Source organism: Notothenia rossii (assembly GCF_949606895.1).
Source record: "Notothenia rossii genome assembly, chromosome: 5".
Classification (NCBI taxonomy): domain Eukaryota; kingdom Metazoa; phylum Chordata; class Actinopteri; order Perciformes; family Nototheniidae; genus Notothenia; species Notothenia rossii.
The window spans coordinates 18,606,296-18,625,959 of NC_136903.1; the positions used below are offsets into that span (position 1 = coordinate 18,606,296).

General features: G+C 42.6%; 1 protein-coding gene across 1 annotated transcript in view; it reads right to left on the reverse strand.

The window, feature by feature from the left end:
• Window positions 1–751: 751 nt before the first annotated feature.
• Window positions 752–19,664, reverse strand: part of grm3 (glutamate receptor, metabotropic 3) — a 42,011-nt gene continuing 23,098 nt past the window's right edge. Inside the window, exons 5-13 of the mRNA XM_079684714.1 lie at window positions 17,882–18,210; window positions 16,797–17,412; window positions 9,231–9,473; window positions 8,929–9,118; window positions 8,280–8,589; window positions 7,976–8,169; window positions 7,526–7,658; window positions 5,597–5,774; window positions 752–4,752 (exon numbers count right to left, since the gene is read on the reverse strand). Coding sequence (XP_079540840.1) covers window positions 4,676–4,752; window positions 5,597–5,774; window positions 7,526–7,658; window positions 7,976–8,169; window positions 8,280–8,589; window positions 8,929–9,118; window positions 9,231–9,473; window positions 16,797–17,412; window positions 17,882–18,210 — 2,270 coding nt within the window. The 3' untranslated portion in view covers window positions 752–4,675. The remainder of the gene's footprint in view (window positions 4,753–5,596; window positions 5,775–7,525; window positions 7,659–7,975; window positions 8,170–8,279; window positions 8,590–8,928; window positions 9,119–9,230; window positions 9,474–16,796; window positions 17,413–17,881; window positions 18,211–19,664) is intronic.

The window sequence follows — 19,664 nt, forward strand, 5'->3', positions numbered from 1 at the left end:
TCTCTAACATCATAGTTAAGCAATGTGCTGTTTTTCTCATACACAGTTAGTTCTTGGATTAGTACTCCACAGTAGTAAATAGCTACTTTCACAATGTTCTTTAAATGGGTTTCTTTTAATTTACATAATTTTCGGCATAACAAGTACTCTTAGTTTTGATACTTAAAGGACATTTTACTGACTACAATCCTGTACTTTTCCTCAAGTAGATCTTGAATGTAGGGCTGTTACTTGCGATGATGTCTTTTTACATGATTATATTCAAGCAAGCCACTTCTAGCCAAATTAACATGCATGGTGTCTAATGGAGTGGTGTTTAATAGGGAATTACATGTATACTTGATTAATAGCAATGCCATCTATGTGTAATAACCTGAGCCCAACACCAGAGGGCAACCACCGCCTTGCTACAAGAGCAGAGGCAACATGTAGTTCTGCAAAAGTAGGAAGTGTACGCAGTATGGTGGAGCCAGGAGTAAGAGCCAAGGGCAGGAATGACATGAGATAATATTTAAAATATCTGCAGTATCTTCATGAGATCAATCAACAACCTGACAGTTAAGGACAGAAATCTGAGTTATTTCTTTGTTTATTTTTGTCTTTCAGTCTTTTTCGAGGAGATCGAGCCTACACACTGGGGTGCATTGTCCTAAGGCAGTGAGCACTCCAGTAGATGGTTAAATTGGAGTGCCTTCACTTAGGGAACAGATTACGCATGAGTGTTAAAGACGTCTTTCAACATTTGCCAACACGCTATGAATAGAGTGTGTGTGTGTGTGTGTGTGTGTGTGTGTGTGTGTGTGTGTGTGGCCTAGCATTACTATACTTGTGGGGACCTAAATCTGTTTACACAGTCACGTGTGGGGACTCGCCTCCCTTATGGGGACAAAATGGAGGTCCCCATGAGGGGAATCATTAATTTTAGGGTGAAGACTTGGTTAGGTTTAGGGTAAGGTTAAGGGTTAGGGTTAGGCATGTGTTGGTTATGGTTAAGGTTAGGATAAGTCTCCAGGAAATGCATTTAAGTCAATGTAATGTCCCCTGAAGTGATGTATACATGGTGTGTGTGTCAGTGGTGGTGAGGGGCTGCTAATGGCGCCGTAGAGACAAATCTACACTTGTATTCAACGTTTAGATTTGAGCTGATATTAATAGACACAGACACACACTGAATGCTTTTCCTCAGCAGGACAGACATGGACACAGAAGAAAGAGCAGGCGACACCAGCTGTTTGCTTGTTGTTTGTTATTATTGTTGATGTCATCACAGCCTCTTTATTGCACATATAAACACAAAACTATTGCTTTGTTTGACCAGTTCAAGATTCAGCTTGACCTCGGCTTCATTTCGCCGCAGATATCTTGCCCTGTTTCAAAGCCCGGAGGCCAAGGACACATTCTGTTGTAAAGCAGGGGGCTGCAGCACAGAGACCTTAGTAGAGCACATGGCAGTTGGCAGAGACTGAATAGAGAAACAATGTCCGTAGTGGAGGGCTGTCTCAATCAAAAGGATATTCATGCCCAATTAAAGAAGCTTCTGCAGAGAGGTGGTGGATATGAGACGAGTACAGTGGAGTGAGAAAGTTAATGTATTCCAAAGTGATGCATTTTCTTATTATATGATTCCCATTTGCTTTTCCACATACAGTCTCTAAAGCCTTTATCTACCTTCCCCTTATCCCTTTTCCCACCTCCTCAAGGCCGCCCCGTTGGCATGTGCTGTAGTGCGCACCCGGATCTGAGTGCTTCAGTTTAAATGAGGGCTACCAGTCTGTTGGTCTGGCTTTAGGTGGTTTTGGCTGAGACCAAAGCTTCACAGAGTGGAGATGAGGCAGGGAAACAAGGTGGCGGGGAAAGGTTCAAGGGCTGAGGTGGCTTGAGAGAGAGAGGGTCAGTGGAAGAGTGTGAGACTGTTGTCTGAGACTAGTCCCCTGGACTAAATGAGAGGAGAATCCGGGTTAAGTGCTGTATTTGTGCTGCCATTAAAAACTGGGAGTAGAGTACTGGGCCTTGCTGAGCCAAATCCCATCAGTCACTGCCAATTTGAATCAAAACCAGCAACCCATTTTTACTCTTTCTATTCCTCTTATTTCGCCCTCTCCTCACCCCTCCTCCCACCCTCCTCTTCATGCAGACAAATAGACATTCCGGCAGCGGATGTGGCGGTGGTTGTCCATAGCAACCTGCCATGCGGGGTGTATCTTGTGGGAGCAGGACCACTGAGTGAATGGCTAAGCCTTCTGCTAACAAAGAATCTGAATCTGTGAGATGCTTTGAGCTTCCATAGAAGCGCTGTGACTTCTGGGCTGTGGGAGTGCTTTACATAATCCAGCAGCAGCTCCCCTCTGCTCTGCCACATCACACTCTCCTCTCGCTCTCTGCACCTCACACACACACCCCAATGTAGGTCGGCTCGTCTTGGCGCATCCTCTAAAATTCTTTCAATCTATCATTCAGTGTGATAATCACAGGGAGCCGTAGGAAAGCGGCTGTGTGAAGGTGTAGACCAGTCAATAGATGAATGTTCTGCCTGTACACACATTTCAACATGGAGAAACTACATTTCAAATGCCCCTCTGGGATGGAAATAAGTGATTCTGATCACATATTTTGATAGAAATGTCAAGTATAACAGTCACAATTTCTTTTAGACAGCATATTATAGTATTTATCCATTTAAAATCTGTTTATTAATAATTTACTAAATACAATACATTCTTGCCCACCCTTTAAAATCAATTATGATGTAGTGCTAAATGATTCCAGTAATTTAATCTACTTTAAACTTCATTCATGTTTTTGTCATTTATCTGAACCAACTCATAAGTGCCCATCAGAGAGTCTTTCATATTTCGAGCCACAGACAGAGTTTGATGGGATGTTTTGATAAGTGTTATGTATGTTGTGCATATGAGTTCTACCCTCACATCCTTTTGTTAGATGATTGGATCAGCCAGCAGCTGACATCGTGTGCTTTGCTTCCTCTCATGAGCCTCTCTGGAATTGCCGCAGCCAGCTGCTCCACTGTGCCTCTCAATGTCAACACATTTAACACAGAGATGTAAACTGCACACTTCAATAAGTCGACAAGTCAAAGACTTCATCAAAATGGTATATGAGCTTTTCACTTCCCCTTTCTTCTTTTACTGGAGCCGCTAAACTTTGAAAAATGCTAAATCAGTGTGATGGGTGTCCATCAGAAATGTCCATTTGATGCTTTTTAATCACAGACTAGAGAAGAAGGGGGGTAGAGAAAGTCAATTCTCAGATTCACTGTTTTAACACTTCAGGTAAACAATCAATAGCGAAAGGCTCGCTAGGGAATAAACTAACTGGCATTGTTTTGGCCTGAAACAGATAATATACTGGGGTCACTTTTACATTTACCAAACAAGGATTTGCAGTTGGTAATGTAAAACTGATCACTTTTCAACCTCTACTTTGAACACTACCAAACATACATTAAGGCACATAGCCATATTTTAAACATCACCACAGACTGTATCTACAGGGCACGAAAACATAAGCTACCACTCCCCTGTAGTCGGAAAGATTCAACATGTGTTTGGCAAAGCAGACAGATTCCTCTCATTAGTGTTTGAATCATATGAGCACACATTCATAATTACTGGGTAAGACACCAATTTCTGTTTGTTGGCAGAACTTTTGCAGCACTGTCTGTGTTGACAGTTTTGAGACAAAATAAATGCATTTGATTTAACATTTGTTTGTAGCCTTGTTATGAGTTGCTAATAGCAATCCATTACAGCAGTCCTCTAAAGAAACAGGCAGTTTGAGAGTGGGAGTGCGAATACTGCAGCCTTGGGGAACACATGTCTGGAACTATGGCCGTTTAGGTAAAGGGATTCTATGGTTAGAAATAGAAAAATGAACATTTGTATCAAAAGCAAAACATATTTTTCCTGAAAAACAGCCACAATGTTTCTTTATACAGATCTAGGATGCAAAGAAAATCTATCAAGATGTGAACAGATGATTTATCAAACTGAAAATTGGGTTCTGGCCCAGTAAGTGTAAATTGATAGGTGGATCCTTTACCATCCAGCTTCTGCTTTTGTCCACATTCATTTTAGGGGAACAAAACTTTCAACATTGTGCTGTTTGAACCATCAGTAGTATAATATACAAATGTACAGATACACAATAGAAATGCATACATTATTGGTTATTACAATGAGACCTACAAAAAAGCATGAGAATAAAAAGTCTGTGGGATATTGCAGGTGAGGCAAGCGGAGCCACACATGTGCATCCAGACTGAGGAACACACAACCCTCCTACCATGTTTAAGCGCATGTCTATTTACACGGCATCATAACAAAGCTATCAAAAACAAAGGCTCCAAAAATTCCTCCTAAAAACTTTTTTTGTTCTTTTGTTTCTCTACTTACAACAATGTTGATTTCATGTACATCCCTAGAAAATATTTTAATTATAGTTACACATTTTTCTACATTTTTGAAACAATACTGGTCTAGTCCACAAGGAAGGTTGTTTCTTTGTTTGTGTGTGTGTTTTTGTGCGTGCGTGTACATGTGTGAGTTTTGAGTGTATGTAGTGTGTGTGAATGGGGAGGGGAATGCCGGTCAAGGGGATCAATGTTCATGGATTGGCTAACAGTCGCAGGGGCTGATTTAGAGAGGATAGGATGTGGTCACAGAGAGGAAGTAGTGGAGTCGACAATTTCTCTCCCATTGCACACTGTTGGGACGGGGTGGGCGCCGACAGAAGCTAGAAAAAAGAGAAAGGACAAGGGTATCTCATTTTGCTGCTCAAAACCAACAACGCTGCATTATATAGTTGTCACATTATTCCATTACATTTGACCTGAAATCACTTTACATAAAGTTACAAATAATAAAACAAATCTAAGAAGTGATGGATGACTATATTATGCCATGATATAAAGAGTTCAGAAAAAAACACAAATGATATCACTGGTGTTGAAATGCTACGGAAGAGTATTAGGGCCACATGAATGATTTTTTTGGGAGGATCTTTGTTCTGAGAAAAAAGTCAGAATTCTGACTTTAATCTCAGAATTCTGACTTTTTTCTCAGAATTCTGACTTTAATCTCAGAATTCTGACTTTTTTCTCAAATCTTTTTTTTTTGTAAAAATAAATAAAATTCATGTGGCCATAATCCTCTTCCATAAAATGCAGACCTAATCTACTGGTTATAAATAAAACGTCACTGTCAATTTACAGGTCATTTGCAAAAAGTTGCACTCAGCCCTTTAAATACCTTTTTTCTGGAGCCAATTCAGTACCTTTCTTGGCATCTACTTTTACTGGTCAACAATGCAACTCTGTCAGTAGGATGCATCTCTACTAGCATATCACTACAACTGTCAATCACACAATACTATAAAGGTATCATATTTTAAGTTTCAGTGATCTTTTCTTGCTTGTGTCATCATAAACCACTTTTATAGATTATAATTACAGATGTAAAAGTGGAACATTGTGCTGAATATTGACTGCAACACACATTTGAAAGAGGCATATTAATGAAAGAGAGTGCTGCTCTAAACCCCTGCCTCTTTAAAAATGAGGTAACTGCATGTAACCTACCATGAGATGCGTATGTGGTGGCAGCCCCACTGACACTGAAGCGATTGAGGTTGAGCCTGTGGCTGGCCACATTCTTCTGGGGCTGGAACATGATGATATGGACCTTGGGAGCAAACATGCAGCCCAGGACTACAAAGCCACTCAGGCTCACTGAGATACACATGGTAGTGGTCTGAACCTGTAGAGAAAAGAGCACAAGGCTGTAATTAGTAGCCAGACTTTGATGGATACATCTTATACTAATGCTGTTCAAAGTGCTGTTAGGAGCTAATTTGATGATAATAATCTATCATAAGAAATATTTTTCAAAGACAGTTTTTGAAAGACAAAGTGCTTAACACACAATACATGCTGATAGATTCATTTTAAAGTATAGAAATGCCTAACATAGTGAACCAATCTCAATACCTACACAGAGCCAATGAGGCTCATAAAGGGAGGCTGTAACTATTTATTGGCAGACACTGTTACCCTTCAACTGCTAAGAGGATAACAATTACAGGATGGATCAATAAAAGACTTAATCAAAAGAGAACACAGAGGCCAGACTAAACAGTATCTCAGTGGTAGCTGTTACTTCCTTCTTTGTATGCTGTGTATCTCTTTCAGGCTGCCATATGATCGCTTTGTCGAACTTTATGTGGCAGAAAAGGTTTTACAGAGTTGAATAACAGCAACAGAAGCACATTAATAATCAACCCTTCAACATCTCCTCTGTGTGTGTGTGTGTGTGTGTGTGTGTATGTGTGTGTGTGTGTGTGTGTGTGTGTATGTATGTGTGTGTGTGTGTGAGTATAAGTGGATGGTTGTGTATGTTGGTGATGTTGGTCCTGTACCTGACTAATCTTAAAGTCAGATTACAAGGCCAAGGAGTGTTTATACCCAGAGAGAGAGAGCGAGAGAGAGAGAGAGAGAGAGAGAGAGAGAGAGAGAGAGAGAGAGAGAGAAAGAGAGAGAATGTCTCTCTCGCTCATTTATAGGGATCAAATGAGCGGCCTTGTCATCAGCACTCCTCTCTTATGCCCTTCGATACAGTGCATAGTGTGAGTGTGATTGTGTTTGCGGAATGGTGTGTTGTGTGTGTGTGTGTGTGTGTGTGTGTGTGTGTGTGTGTGTGTGTGTGTGTGTGTGTGTGTGTGTGTGTGTGTGTGTGTATGCTCAAGATTTGTATGGATCAGGCGAATGCTCACTCCCCTTTGCTGTTAAACCTGGACATGTGTCAGCAGTTTGACAGAGATTGTCTGTTTGTCATGCCAATACTGCAGCGCTGGGACATTTGCCAGCAGTATTACAAATTGTTTAAGGTGCCACTACAGCTATGTTGTCACTGTCTTCATGTTGAGGGGACAAAATACTGCAAACATAATTAAGTTAAGGCAGATGTTATTTGCACCGGGGTGACTGAAGTGAAAAGTGCCATTTGCAACCGGGTAACTATAGTGAACCATGCTATTTTGCATTTGGGTGTATATAGTCACATTGGCTATTTACACGCTGGTTGTATACTGTATAGCATGGCAGAGACACATGCACCCAAGTATACATAGTAAACAGTGCTATTAACACCCGGGCATAGATTTGAATATGTTTTGAATCTAAAGGTATTTTTGTTAATGTAATTCGTCGTTGGTAACTAATTGTGAAGGTGGTTGTGAGGTTCTAGTTGTTAAAGGGACCCTGCTTGTGTGTTAGGAGTCAAACAATGTGTTTCCACCATTTTCAGTCTTTATACTAGACTAATTGTTATCAATCCTCTCATCTAAATCTTGACAAGAAGGCACAATTGCCGACATGTTGATCTTTTCCTTTAAGATTATGGTTTTATTTAGTAATCTTGAGATTAGGAATGTAGCATGAACATTTAGGGTCAATACATTAATGCAATGCAAAAAGACATAGACAAGTAATTGTGTGTGAGGAAGAAGATACCCTGTAGTCGCTGGATGTAACATAAAAGATGGGAAGAAAAGCCAGCCATATTATACAGGTGGTGTACATGGTGAATCCAATGAACTTTGCCTCGTTGAAGTTCTCAGGGCACTTCCTGGTCTTGAAAGCATACCTAAAGAAAGGGAATCATATTTCTAATTAGATGGGCACCACCTAGAAACCAACTTACTTAAATCTAATCAACTGAAATGATTTTCACCATGAACAAAACATTTTAAGAATAACTGCTTTGTGATTTGTATTAAAGAGCCCAGTATACATATAATGTTATAGTTTTAAATCAACAAAATGTAAAATGATTTTCCAGGTGTGCTTGAAAACATGGCACCAATTGTACTGACAAAGTGCTCAGGATGGAGAACATAAAGACCTTTAGTTGGATCCTTTCACGCAACGAAGCTGGCATATTAAACCTGCTGACACACTTACACAGTACACAGGATGACCAGGAGCACATCGTATCCCAGTGACAGCAGCATGCTGGAGTCGCGCATGTTACACTTGAGGATGACAGTCTGTCGTCGCTCCGGTTGCGTGAAGCGCCGTGTCCCGGGGACTTCCAGCAGCAGCCAAACTGACACCATCACTAACTGGACGGATATTAAACTTAGACAGATGAACACCTGAAAAGAAGGGAGGAGAAGAAGGTAAGGTCATCAAGATCCAATGTTTGTCTGTCCATCCATCCGTCTGACTGATGCAGATGGATGGATGCTATGCTGCAATCAGTCACCTGAGAGGACGGGCTAATGAAGCGTGGTCTCACTGTCCCCGCTCCGTCTTTCACGCCGTTAAAAATCCTGGCTATTCTGTTGGTTTTGGTGAGGAGGGCGGAGTAGCAGACAGCGAACGACGTGCCCAGGCCTAGGCGCCGGAGGGCACAGATGGCAGGAGAAGGTTTGGCCAAGAAGAGGAATGTCATGGCGTAGGACATGAAGACTCCTGAGAGGAGGATGTAACACAGCTCTATGCCTGAAGCCTTCACCAGCGGTGTGTGATTGTGTCGGATGAACACCCAGAACACAAGACCAGTGCACAAGAACCTGTGGACAGAGGGGGAGTTTTTCAGCCAAACAGTCAAGCAGTGAAATAAAGTCACAGTTTTTAATAAGTTGATAATACATGCCAGAAGACATGTAGCCTACAAAGTATACGCATTGTTATATATCTTCATTCATGAGATTATTTAATTTAAACTTTACAAGAGGAGGATGACTAACTGATGTGCTTGGCAAACGTAATGTATAAACATCCCTAAATCTCGCACGCACGCACGCACACACACACACACACACACACACACACACACACACACACACACACACACACACACACACACACACACACACACACACACACACACACAGCTCTTTATCACCCACCCTACACAGGCGATGGTAATTGGACCAATGGCCCAGGCATCTTCCCACATGATGTAATCCTCAGGCAGGTCGTAACAGGCCGTCAGGTCTTCAGTGGGCCACTGGCCAGGGGCACAGGGCGAGCAGGTGAATTCATCAGCCAGGTATTCATGAGGCTCACAGGATGTGCAGATCCAGCAGCAGTACTCACCTGGGAAACAACCATATTAACAGCAGAATGAGACATCTCTGAGATTTTTCGAAGGCCACTGCTGCTGTTTGATTTCGGACAAAAAGAACACTGTTGAACTTCTGTCTCCTACCTGCCTGCATTTTCTTCATCTCATTGCGTTCACAGGGATCGCTGCACTGCGAGGTGGGCACCACTTCTCTTGGCCAGTGAATCAGATCGTTGCTCAAAGTCAGACTCTCTGCCCAGTCACCTACCGGCACGTAACCGTAACGATCGGCAGAGCGCTGGTAGCTGAAGATGTTGTATCGGCCCACGCCGTCCCCCTGGGAATCAAATTTCACTGCCGTTTCACTGCCAGGAGGAGAGAAAGGGGCTGCAGGGGGTGAGAGGATACAAAGAGTGGAAAAGAAAGTGATAAGAAGAGTGGAAAAAGGAGATTAAAGCTAAACAATTGCTTACAATCATCCCATTGACGTCCCATTGATGTATCTTAAAAGCAACAGTGAGGACAGAGACAATGGGCTTTGGTCAGTTAAGCCTTAGGAATTCAGAACAGACAGTGAAGGGCATTACAATGGTGTTTTCATTACTGAAGACCAGCCAGTTACCATAGTATTTGCAAAGAGGCTATAAATGCCTGGTATGCTTGGTGATGTCGCTGTGTATCAATGGCCCCCCATCACTCCCTGAGGTCACATAGGGCCAAGAACACTAGTCAAAAATCCGATCCCACAATGTTTATGACCAAATACATAATTAATAAACTGCCTATAAAGTCAGATAGGCATGAAGGCAGAAGACTGAATCCCTGGTCAGTGCTATGGCTGCCCACACATTGATAGAATTAGCCTCTGGGTCTATTATGTGAGGGAGGTACACTGCTGAAACTGCCAAATTGGTTTGTATACAAGTTTTTATGAAAGGGTTACCATCTACCCTGAGGATGTGGGAATAGAAGAGATTGTAAAATTGGCAGGATGCTGAAACCATTAAAACACAAAACAAAAACCAAGGAGGAAAGCGGGCATGGACTGGTTGAAAAAAATAACTTATTGATGTGCTGCAGGCAGTGTTGGACCAGACAGTGCTGACATTTGGTCTTTCTGACACAGACAAGTGTATGGCACTCCTACAGTGCCACTTCTGGCTTTACAGCGGAGCAATCAACTCCATGCTGCTGACACACTGTACAGCGCTGGGCGTTATACGCTGCTGCTTCCCCTGTCAAATGATGATGTGGCTGGGGATAGTGCACCGTACACTGGCTTTATAAAGCATCACTCTTCTACGTATAACAAGGCTCTCGGTCTTCACTGCACAGCAGCATTGATGACACTGTGCTGCCTTCCTCATATCTCTGTGTCACTGGGTAACTGAAGAAATCACTAGCCAAGCGAACAGCCTGGGATCAGTGGAATGAATCAAAATACAGATTGGGTTTGTGTGTGTGAGGATGTACGCGCACACACGCCTGTGGAAGCTCCATTAGATTTTACTTTACAGTGTGATGGTTTAAGGTATTGCTCTGAGCGCTGTGGGAGGTTGTGCTGACAGTACCAAATATCTGACCCTGCTGTTAATAGTGTGTGTGCATGTGCGTGTGCGTGTGTGTGCCTGCATGCAACCCTGACAAAGGCTAAAGCTGTGCTATGTTGTGAAAGCTCAGTGTGTTCAGAGAAGAATGGCTTGTCAGATGGCAGCAGAGGGGGTTAGGGTTTATGAAATCCATAAATCACAGAGACAGCACAACCTTCTATCTTCTCCTCTCTCTCTGTCACAGGAAATTCTATGTGTCAAGTCTTCTTTGGATTTGGGGGCTAAATGTTTAGGTGACAGCTAAATGAAAATGATTTCAATAAGATGGTGATAATATCTTCAGACGAAGAAGAGATATGAATCCATTATTTTGCAAGTTGGCAGATAATAAAGTCTGCTAATAACACTGAGCAATAAGACAAGCAGAGCCCTCCTCCTCCTAGACACCAATACACACTCACATAAGTACTTTGCCACAAGCTAATTATCATAACGGTACCTTATTAGGACCTTAGATGTGTGCTGAAGCCTAATTAGCTATATGTGGTAATTACGTGTAATACAGACTAAAGAGATAACGGCATTAGCCTACAGACCCATTTGATGGCACCGTGTTGTCCTTGGATTCACTCTAAAGGATCACATTCAGGGAGCAATAGACTCAGAAGACGGGTTATTCCTCCTTATTATAACCACACCAGCAACCTTGCTGACGTGACAGAGCAGCTTATCAGGAAAAGTGTATGAGGGTGCAAGTTAGAAAAGGCGAAGGCCACCCAGACTCCTCTGGTGACTGCAAGGCAGCCCAGGTCCTTTTTGGATGGAGACCTCTCTCTCCCCTCGGCACTGTCCTGCCAACATTTAAAAATGTGATGAGAGAGTTTCTGCGGCTGAAGAGTCTACACCCTTGCAGCAATGCACGGCTTTACTTGAGCATGCTAACTCGTTTGGACAATTCCAAAATATTAAAGTTTACCACGTATACTGTTTAATATTTGCTAACATGTTGCCAACATTTGCTTAAGGAACTAAACATACAGTGCAACTGCGGCTGATGGGGGCAACAATAGTTTTGCAGGTATTTGTCAAAAACTAAATAGAAAATTGGAACAAATCTGACAGTTCTTATAACTTGAGTCATTAAGAAAGAAGGCTCTCTTTGACTAAAGCAATTGTTGGGCGTCTAACACATAATACGATTTTGTCTACTAATCCATCAGTGGATTTGTGGGTAAAACTGAGTTTTGCCCACAAAGAATCCTGAAAAAGCACCACTTTAAATAATTTGTTAACCAGAAATGTGATCATACGTTTTGGGGAAATAAGTCATTCAACAAGAAAAAAGCTTTATACCATGACACCATCTTGGAAGATAGCAGATCACTGAAGGTGCAGGCGTCATTCTATGGCTGAGCTAAACCATTTTTAACAGGATAAGTGAAGAATTTGACCTAGTGATGGCGCTACAGGAAAAGCCAAAGAATCAAACAAATTAAACAGGATTCAATCAATGTGATCCATAATGTCTGAATTAAATCACATGACAGTCCATTCAGTAGATATTTCGGTTTGAACATGAGTGTTGGACCAAGAGACTGACATTGCCATGGATACAGCCATACCACTGGCATGACTAAAAAGCATTTCAATTTGCTCAGATGCACAATGGACGGTGGGTAGAGCAGCTGAAAGGAAGTGTGTCCCTCAGCTACATTTCTGCAGCGTATTCCTGTCTGATGTAACTTTGATGAATCGTGAACTGAACACATTTCATCATTTAAAGAATTGAAGGTGGTGACTGCTTCCTAATAGCAGCTTGTGGGCTTTCTTTTGGTGTGTTAACTCTGTACTGTAATACTGTAACACACTTCAGCCCTGAAACAGTGCTGATTGATGATTCTGTCTGACCTCATCCATACTGGCCCAGTCCAGTCCAGCTGAGACCCACAGCAGCCCCCCCCCCTTAGCAGTACTTGATTTGAGTGACTTTAAATGCATGCAATGTGTCACCAGCATCCGACGTTGGAGCATTCTTTCTCAGTGACGTTATCCCTAAATCACTCACATTGTGTAGGTTCACTGGATACACATTACCATGGAGCTTTCAGATAAACAAAACAAAGGGCCCATTTGTTCAGACCAATTGACGATTTTGTTGTTTATCTAAGAGGATTCATTGCATTGTCAAGCAAAATATACTCTTAGTTTTTGTGGATGCCATTAAATAAAGAGCTAGGGCCACAGAATGTATAAAGCAACAAAATAAAAGTTAGGCAAGACAAACTGTGGTTCATCAGATCCCTCATTTTTGTCAGACATTTTATAGCAATCCCACTAACTCGAGAAACACCTTATTCTTCTAGCTTGATTAGAAGCATGGTGAAAACAGGCTTTTCCTTCAGAAGCTGTGAAATTAATGATGTTCTCGGCCATGTCGGGCTAAAGCAAAGCCCAAGGGGGATTATGGGTAAAGGCAGGGAGAGAGAGTAGAGGTAAAGGGGCTTGAGGAGAATACATAGGAATAAGTAATCTGAAAGTGGAGAGAGAGAGGGCAAATCTTTTCTTTGTGTGACTACAAATTCAAACGCTGGCTGTTGATTAGTTATCAGCTAGGAATAGAGAATTGTATTTCTAAGCACCGATTCAGATGAATCCCTGATTGAATCCCGATTGAAGCTTGACAAAGTAAACACTACATATAGGTGCATGCTCAAATTCACACCTGTTTAAGGTAAAATATATACTTTACTCTGCATGCTAATGGTTTGATCAACCTTTCTTGTCCCTCTTTTTCTTTCCTTAGAGGGTTGATGACCTTACACATCTGTGCCCCACAGAGACACAGACACACATCCCTGAGCATATACAGATATGGACACAGGGATGCACTCACATGTCACAAACTCACACACACAGACAGATCATATTAGCTATATTTGCTCTCCCTGCAGATTTAGTCACCAGGGACGGAGGCGCTGCCTTGGCCACGGACCATCAGGCCTCAGGGGAACAGAGGAAAGAACCAAAGAAGTCCAGAGCAAGAGTAAGAAATGTATAGGAGGAAAGGTGCAGCAGCAGAGAGCTACAGCTTGACTGAAAGAAAGGTGATGAGACAAAAGAAAGAAGCGGTAGGCTAAAAGCAGGAGGTGCTGGGAGGGAGGATGAGCCGAGAGACAAGATAACGGCAAAGAAAGGAGGGAAGTGACAAGGGAGAAGAGGGAGAAGAATACAAGAGAGGAGATAGCAAGAGAGAAAAGCAAAAACTGGTGTGATGGCAGCATAGATATAGGTGGACGGAGGAAAGCCTTTAGATGAAGGAAACAATTGAAAAAAGGTGAAGGATGGATGAAGGGATGAGCAAAGTGCAGGAGTGGAAAAACAGATGGGCAGGGAGAGGCGGTGGAGGCAGGATAGAAAACCTTGTGAAGTCTGAGTGGGATGTTCTGTTTTTGAATGTAGAAAAGAGTAGGGCACTTTCTGGGTGAGAAAGAGAATGTAGACAGAGAGAGAAAGAGATATATAGAGAGATTGATAGAGTGATGAAGAGTGAGAGAAAAAAGAGACGGAAAGAGAGCGCCAGAGGCAGAGAGTGCAGAGAGAAAATGAGGGAGAAAAGGAGTGAAGGTTGTTCTCTAGCATCTAAACGTTGCAGTAAGCTTGCTGCTCAATATGGCCCTGAAGGCACACCGCCTCTGCTAACACAGACATATCGCACACACACGCACGCACACGCACGCACGCACGCACGCACGCACGCAAACACACACACACACACACACACACACACACACACACACACACACACACACACACACACACACACACACACACACACACACACACACACACACACACACACACACACACACACAGAAGAGGGAATATCACATCCAACACCACTATTTGAACAGAATACTGCGTGCATGTGTATATACTGATATGTTTGCTGCAGATAGGGGAGTTGGGTGGGTGGGAGTTGAATGATGGCTTTGAGAAGTGCGTGGGTTGGGGGTGTCTGCAATTTCATGCTGGTAAAGAAACAAGCATTTCAAGCTGCCTCTTTGTAAATAAAAGAGCTGACTCTATGCGTCTCTTGCGTGTACGTATGTGTGTTTTGTGTTGGATGTGTGTAGGGAGGCCTCATAAAATGCACCAATGTGCCCCTGTGTTTATTACTAGATGGTAGGGAGCAGTTCCCATGATCTACCAGATCCCTTCAACAATTGGCAATAGTGTCGGCTTCATTACCATAGCAACTAGCAAGTCGAGACTGGATGAAGAGAGCGGCATATGAAAACACATTCCTAGCCACACAACATACGCCGTCGGTAACACGCAACAAAAAGAGGTTTAAAACACAGTGTGTTAGGATGTGTTATGATTGTAGAATTATTGACAGGGGAAAGTGATTCAGTGTATTGGGAAGCAATAAGATTTAAGATGGATCAAACTTTGATGCAATGTGGAAAGTGTATAATGAACATGCACGTGTGTGAGAGAAGGAGATGGCAAAGAGATCCAGAGCGCTGCACAGTGTTGGTTTTCTGTCTACAGTTCAGACTGAGAGCACTGCGGATGGTGTTACTGCAGTATTTATACCCACATTCAACCTCAACTAACCTCAGCTCCTTTACTTACATACTGTAGATGGAAAGGTGTAGACTGTATGTACAGCAGTGTGAGTGCGTCATTCGGGGGCTAAACTAATAACTCAGAGCGAATGCTGCCACTGTTCCCAGTTTAACCGTAACGCCATCTTCAACACCCTCACCCTCTCACCAACGCAGATTCCTTGAATGCATGTTTTTTAAACGACAAATCTGTTTGCCATGCTGTCACCGTTGACACTGACACTGAGCTCTGAAGAAATCATGATCCTTGAACATGCTGTTTCTTTCTTTGCAGAAAAAAGGACATGCACCTTCTGGACCTAATCAGTAGTGAATAAAAGGAAGGGGGGAGTGGGAAAGGGGGGTGTAAGGGAGACAGATGATCAGCTATAGAGATGTAGGAAAATCACAGCGGGATTCACACCTCCTCTTCAACTCCACATCGTTTTAAACTTTCTATGTTTGAATCTGCTTATCTCTTCCACCCCTCTCTTATGCATTCTATAAGGGAGTGGTTATCAACTGTGCCTACCGGAGGCTGCGACTGCAATCGTCTTGACTATTTCCTCTCTATCTCCCTCCTTTCCTTACTCATGCTCTTTCTCTCTCTTTCCTTCTCTCTATCTCCCTCCTCTAATGCAGAAATGCTCCAAGTCCAAGATTTGTAGCAGAAATGAAAATGTGGAGTTTCAAAGAGAATCTTCTCTTCTTCTGCTGACGCACCCTGTCCCACTCCGGCATTGCCTCAGTTCTCCCTTCCCTCCTTCCTTGCTTATCTTACTCCCTTTTACCTTACCCCAAACTCTCTTTTCTCATTTGACTCTGCCTGTCAGTCTTATCTGTAAGCTTCCTTCCCCCCTCCCTCCATATGTGATACCATTCTTTCGTCTTCCACCCATCCCTCCTGCTCTCTCCCTAGCTTCTAGTGGCAAAGCTGCCGTGTTAGCGCTGTTTGTTAGGCTGTTTTGATGTCTGCTCCTGGTCACGCTTGGTGGAGGAATAAGTACCTCTAAACCTGTGTCAGTCCCCGAGACACAGCAGTTTATTTATAACGCATCCTTTGTACACCAACTGTCACTCAAGCCAATCCTCTGTCTCTTCTCTCCCAACCCTACTGAGACTGACAGACAGACAAGCAGCCTGCTATAGGGGCTATTATAACACACCCAATCTCATTAGTTCAAGAGAGAAGAATATGGCTGACGGATTAACTGCAGCTCTCATTCCTCAAAGCAACTTTGTAGTGTCGTATCAATTACGCATGGGTAATAGGTGTCAATGGCATGGCTGGCTCCGACAATACTTAGCAATTAAGCGGATTTGTCTCAGTACTGTTTATGTTCTGGGGTTTGCTGCTTTGGCTGAGGACAACATACTTGTGTTGTGCATGAGAGGACTTTTAACTAGGCACAGCTCTCACATTCCTGTCTGTTTCTTGCTATCTTCCCATTTCCTCCCCAGCATCCTCTCAAACATCCACTTCTTTTCACTCTCCGTCTACCTTGGACACCTTATCTATGACTCTCTTGGCCATTCTCCAGCCCTCTTACCTGTGAAGCTGACATTCAGGATGTAATCCCTGTAGAGTCTGCGCCCATCAAGTGCTTTCATGCTGTCGCACAGCTCGTTGGTGTTCGAGCAGAGGCTCCGTTGCATTTGATGGAGGGCATGAGCCATGGCGTAAACAGCGTTCACAACAAACATGATCTTGGACTCTGGCTCAAAGTTACTCTTGTCCATTGACAGGTCCATGTCGCACGGCGGGAGAGATGTCCCTCCCAGTCCAACACTTCCCCCTCCTGCTGCTCCACCACCCAAGGAGCACTGGAACCGCTGCTCCCAGAATTCCCTGTACCAGGGATTACGAAGGTTTTTGACAGGGTCCAGGCTGAGAAAGTAGCGGTTGAATTCTGGCAAGGGATTGGCTGCCAGTTCAAGTGTGATGGCTCCTTCAGCAGTGACCTCATTTCCCTTGACAATGCTTTCCTGGGCACCCCAGCCATCGCTGGCCACCCAGATGAAGGAGGTGTTGAGCCTGGCAGCCGCTGCCAGCAGCTCTCTGGCATCGTCACTGCGCAGGAAGAGGACGGCAACACGGGCATTTGGCTTCTGGAGGAGCTGTCGGATCACAGCTTCATAGGACTTCTTGGCGTTAGAACGCCCCACCTGGACAGACATCGGACATTAGTTTGCAGACATTGTTATGTAAATACTAATTTAACTCCTAAATAAGATTAAAAGTCATATCTGAATTGTGATTTTTAAATCAACATTATACATAGGAAGAAACAAGCAAAAAAAGTCTGTACTTCCTTCTTTCTTAAACCATAATGCACCGCCGTAGCAAATGAGATGAAAAATGTGACTGCTTTCATTTTCTGGTTCACAACTGATAACACCAGTGTAACATAAACTCCATTCGTGTGTAAGACAAGATAAGACAAGGAGACCAACTTTTATAAGCTCCCACATTTAGTGCCCCATTCATTGTTAGTTGTGCAGCTTCAGGCCATACATCAGTGTGACACTGCTGATTAAAGTTTGGGGTTTTTGGTATCTCTCTTCGATCAATGGTTTCGTATATATCTATGCAAACATAAACTCATACTCTATTATAATCCATCACATGCCTTACCTTCTCTGAAGTGGCGATACAAATGTTCCTCATGCGTGCCTCTTGTTCAAAGGCCTCTATGCCAGTTTCACCGTAATCACCCTCGGATGCCACAGTGGACACGTACGTCCAGTTGAAGAAGCGAAGGATCTCGGCCATGGCTTTGGCCTGGTAGAAGTCGGGGGGCACTGTGCGGGCAAAGTAATCGTAGCGAGTCTTATCGCTGAGCTTGGCACTGGTCGAAGCATAGCTTATCTGAGGAATCTGAAACAGCCTGAGGAGATTGGCAACCTGTGGGGACAGACAGTAAAATGAAAAATAAGTTGGCGGATATACAGTAATTCCAACTACTAACTTTAGTGAAACGAATACACTTTATATTTATTGATGGGTACCTCTTTTTCAGTTCTCCAACACATGTAGATATGAATTAAAAAGTAATATTTTTCTATTGATTTTGTTTCATAATAAGCACTAAATGATCAGTCTGAGAGACCATGAACATTGTCTGCACAACCACTCAAAGGATAATTCCCCAAATATTATCTAAATTAGTCCATTGATTTCATGTTGCTTGAATTAGATTATATTTGAATTGACTCATTGTTTTTGATAACAACCTTTGGTTTTGAACACTAATTTGATATGCAGCGAGAGTCAAATCTGAATCAAATCTGAATCTTATTGTATTTGCTCCCATTAACCTCTGATTAAGTTATGCAAAGTAACATAAAAAGTATTTTGCTGCGGTGTGGAACTGTGTTAAACTCAAGGCTGAATGCATTCAAGCAGCCACTTATTGTTTACAATGCAAATGTTTTCAGAGATGGCAGCAAGAGAGCCAATTACTCTGAAATGTATTTAATAAAGTACTTGAAAAAGCATTAGAGAGCGAGAAACTTGAGGATACGCAGAAAAAAGTATCTCAATAACAAATACAGGTGTCAGTTAAATGGGAAGATAAACTTCTTAGTGAAAAAAAAGAACACCGGAATTTGTATTTGAAATGTGTAAATTACTATTATTGACACAACGTTTTCCTCCCACGTTTTTACATTTTTAGTGAGCTTCTTTCTCTAATATTGTCCCCTGGGGTAAATTAAAACCCCAAAATAAATAGTCAGTGTCTCTGAAACAAGTTGTGTCAAACGTTTTTGTTTTGACTGGTCTGCGTTGGATAACAGATATCCATGTGCGGCAATTTTCCACAGTCTTTAATCAGTTATGACAATCAAAAATATTAAGAAGGTTGTAGCTGCTAGGAATTGTTTTATGCACGATGTAAAGATAGATTAACCTGTGTAGGAACATTGCATACACACATGCAACAACACAAACTGGTGCACACACACACACACACACACACACACACACACACACACACACACACACACACACACACACACACACACACACACACACACACACACACACACACACACACACACACACACACACACACACACACACACACACACACACACACACACACACACACACACACACACACACACACACACACACACACACACACACACACAGGAGTTCAATAAATCACAGACTCATGCATTAGTGATGGACATCATCTGGGGTCTACTGATGTCCATATAATATTCTCTTTAACTGTTGATTGGGGTTTGGTCATATTATCTTCATTATAATGCATCAACACAAACAGTGGACATACAATTGCTACACATTCCCATGCACACAACGAGATCTAAACATACACATTCAAACACGCACACACACACGCAAATGAACAGAAACGACACAGACATTTTGTTCCTCCCTCAGTTTAATC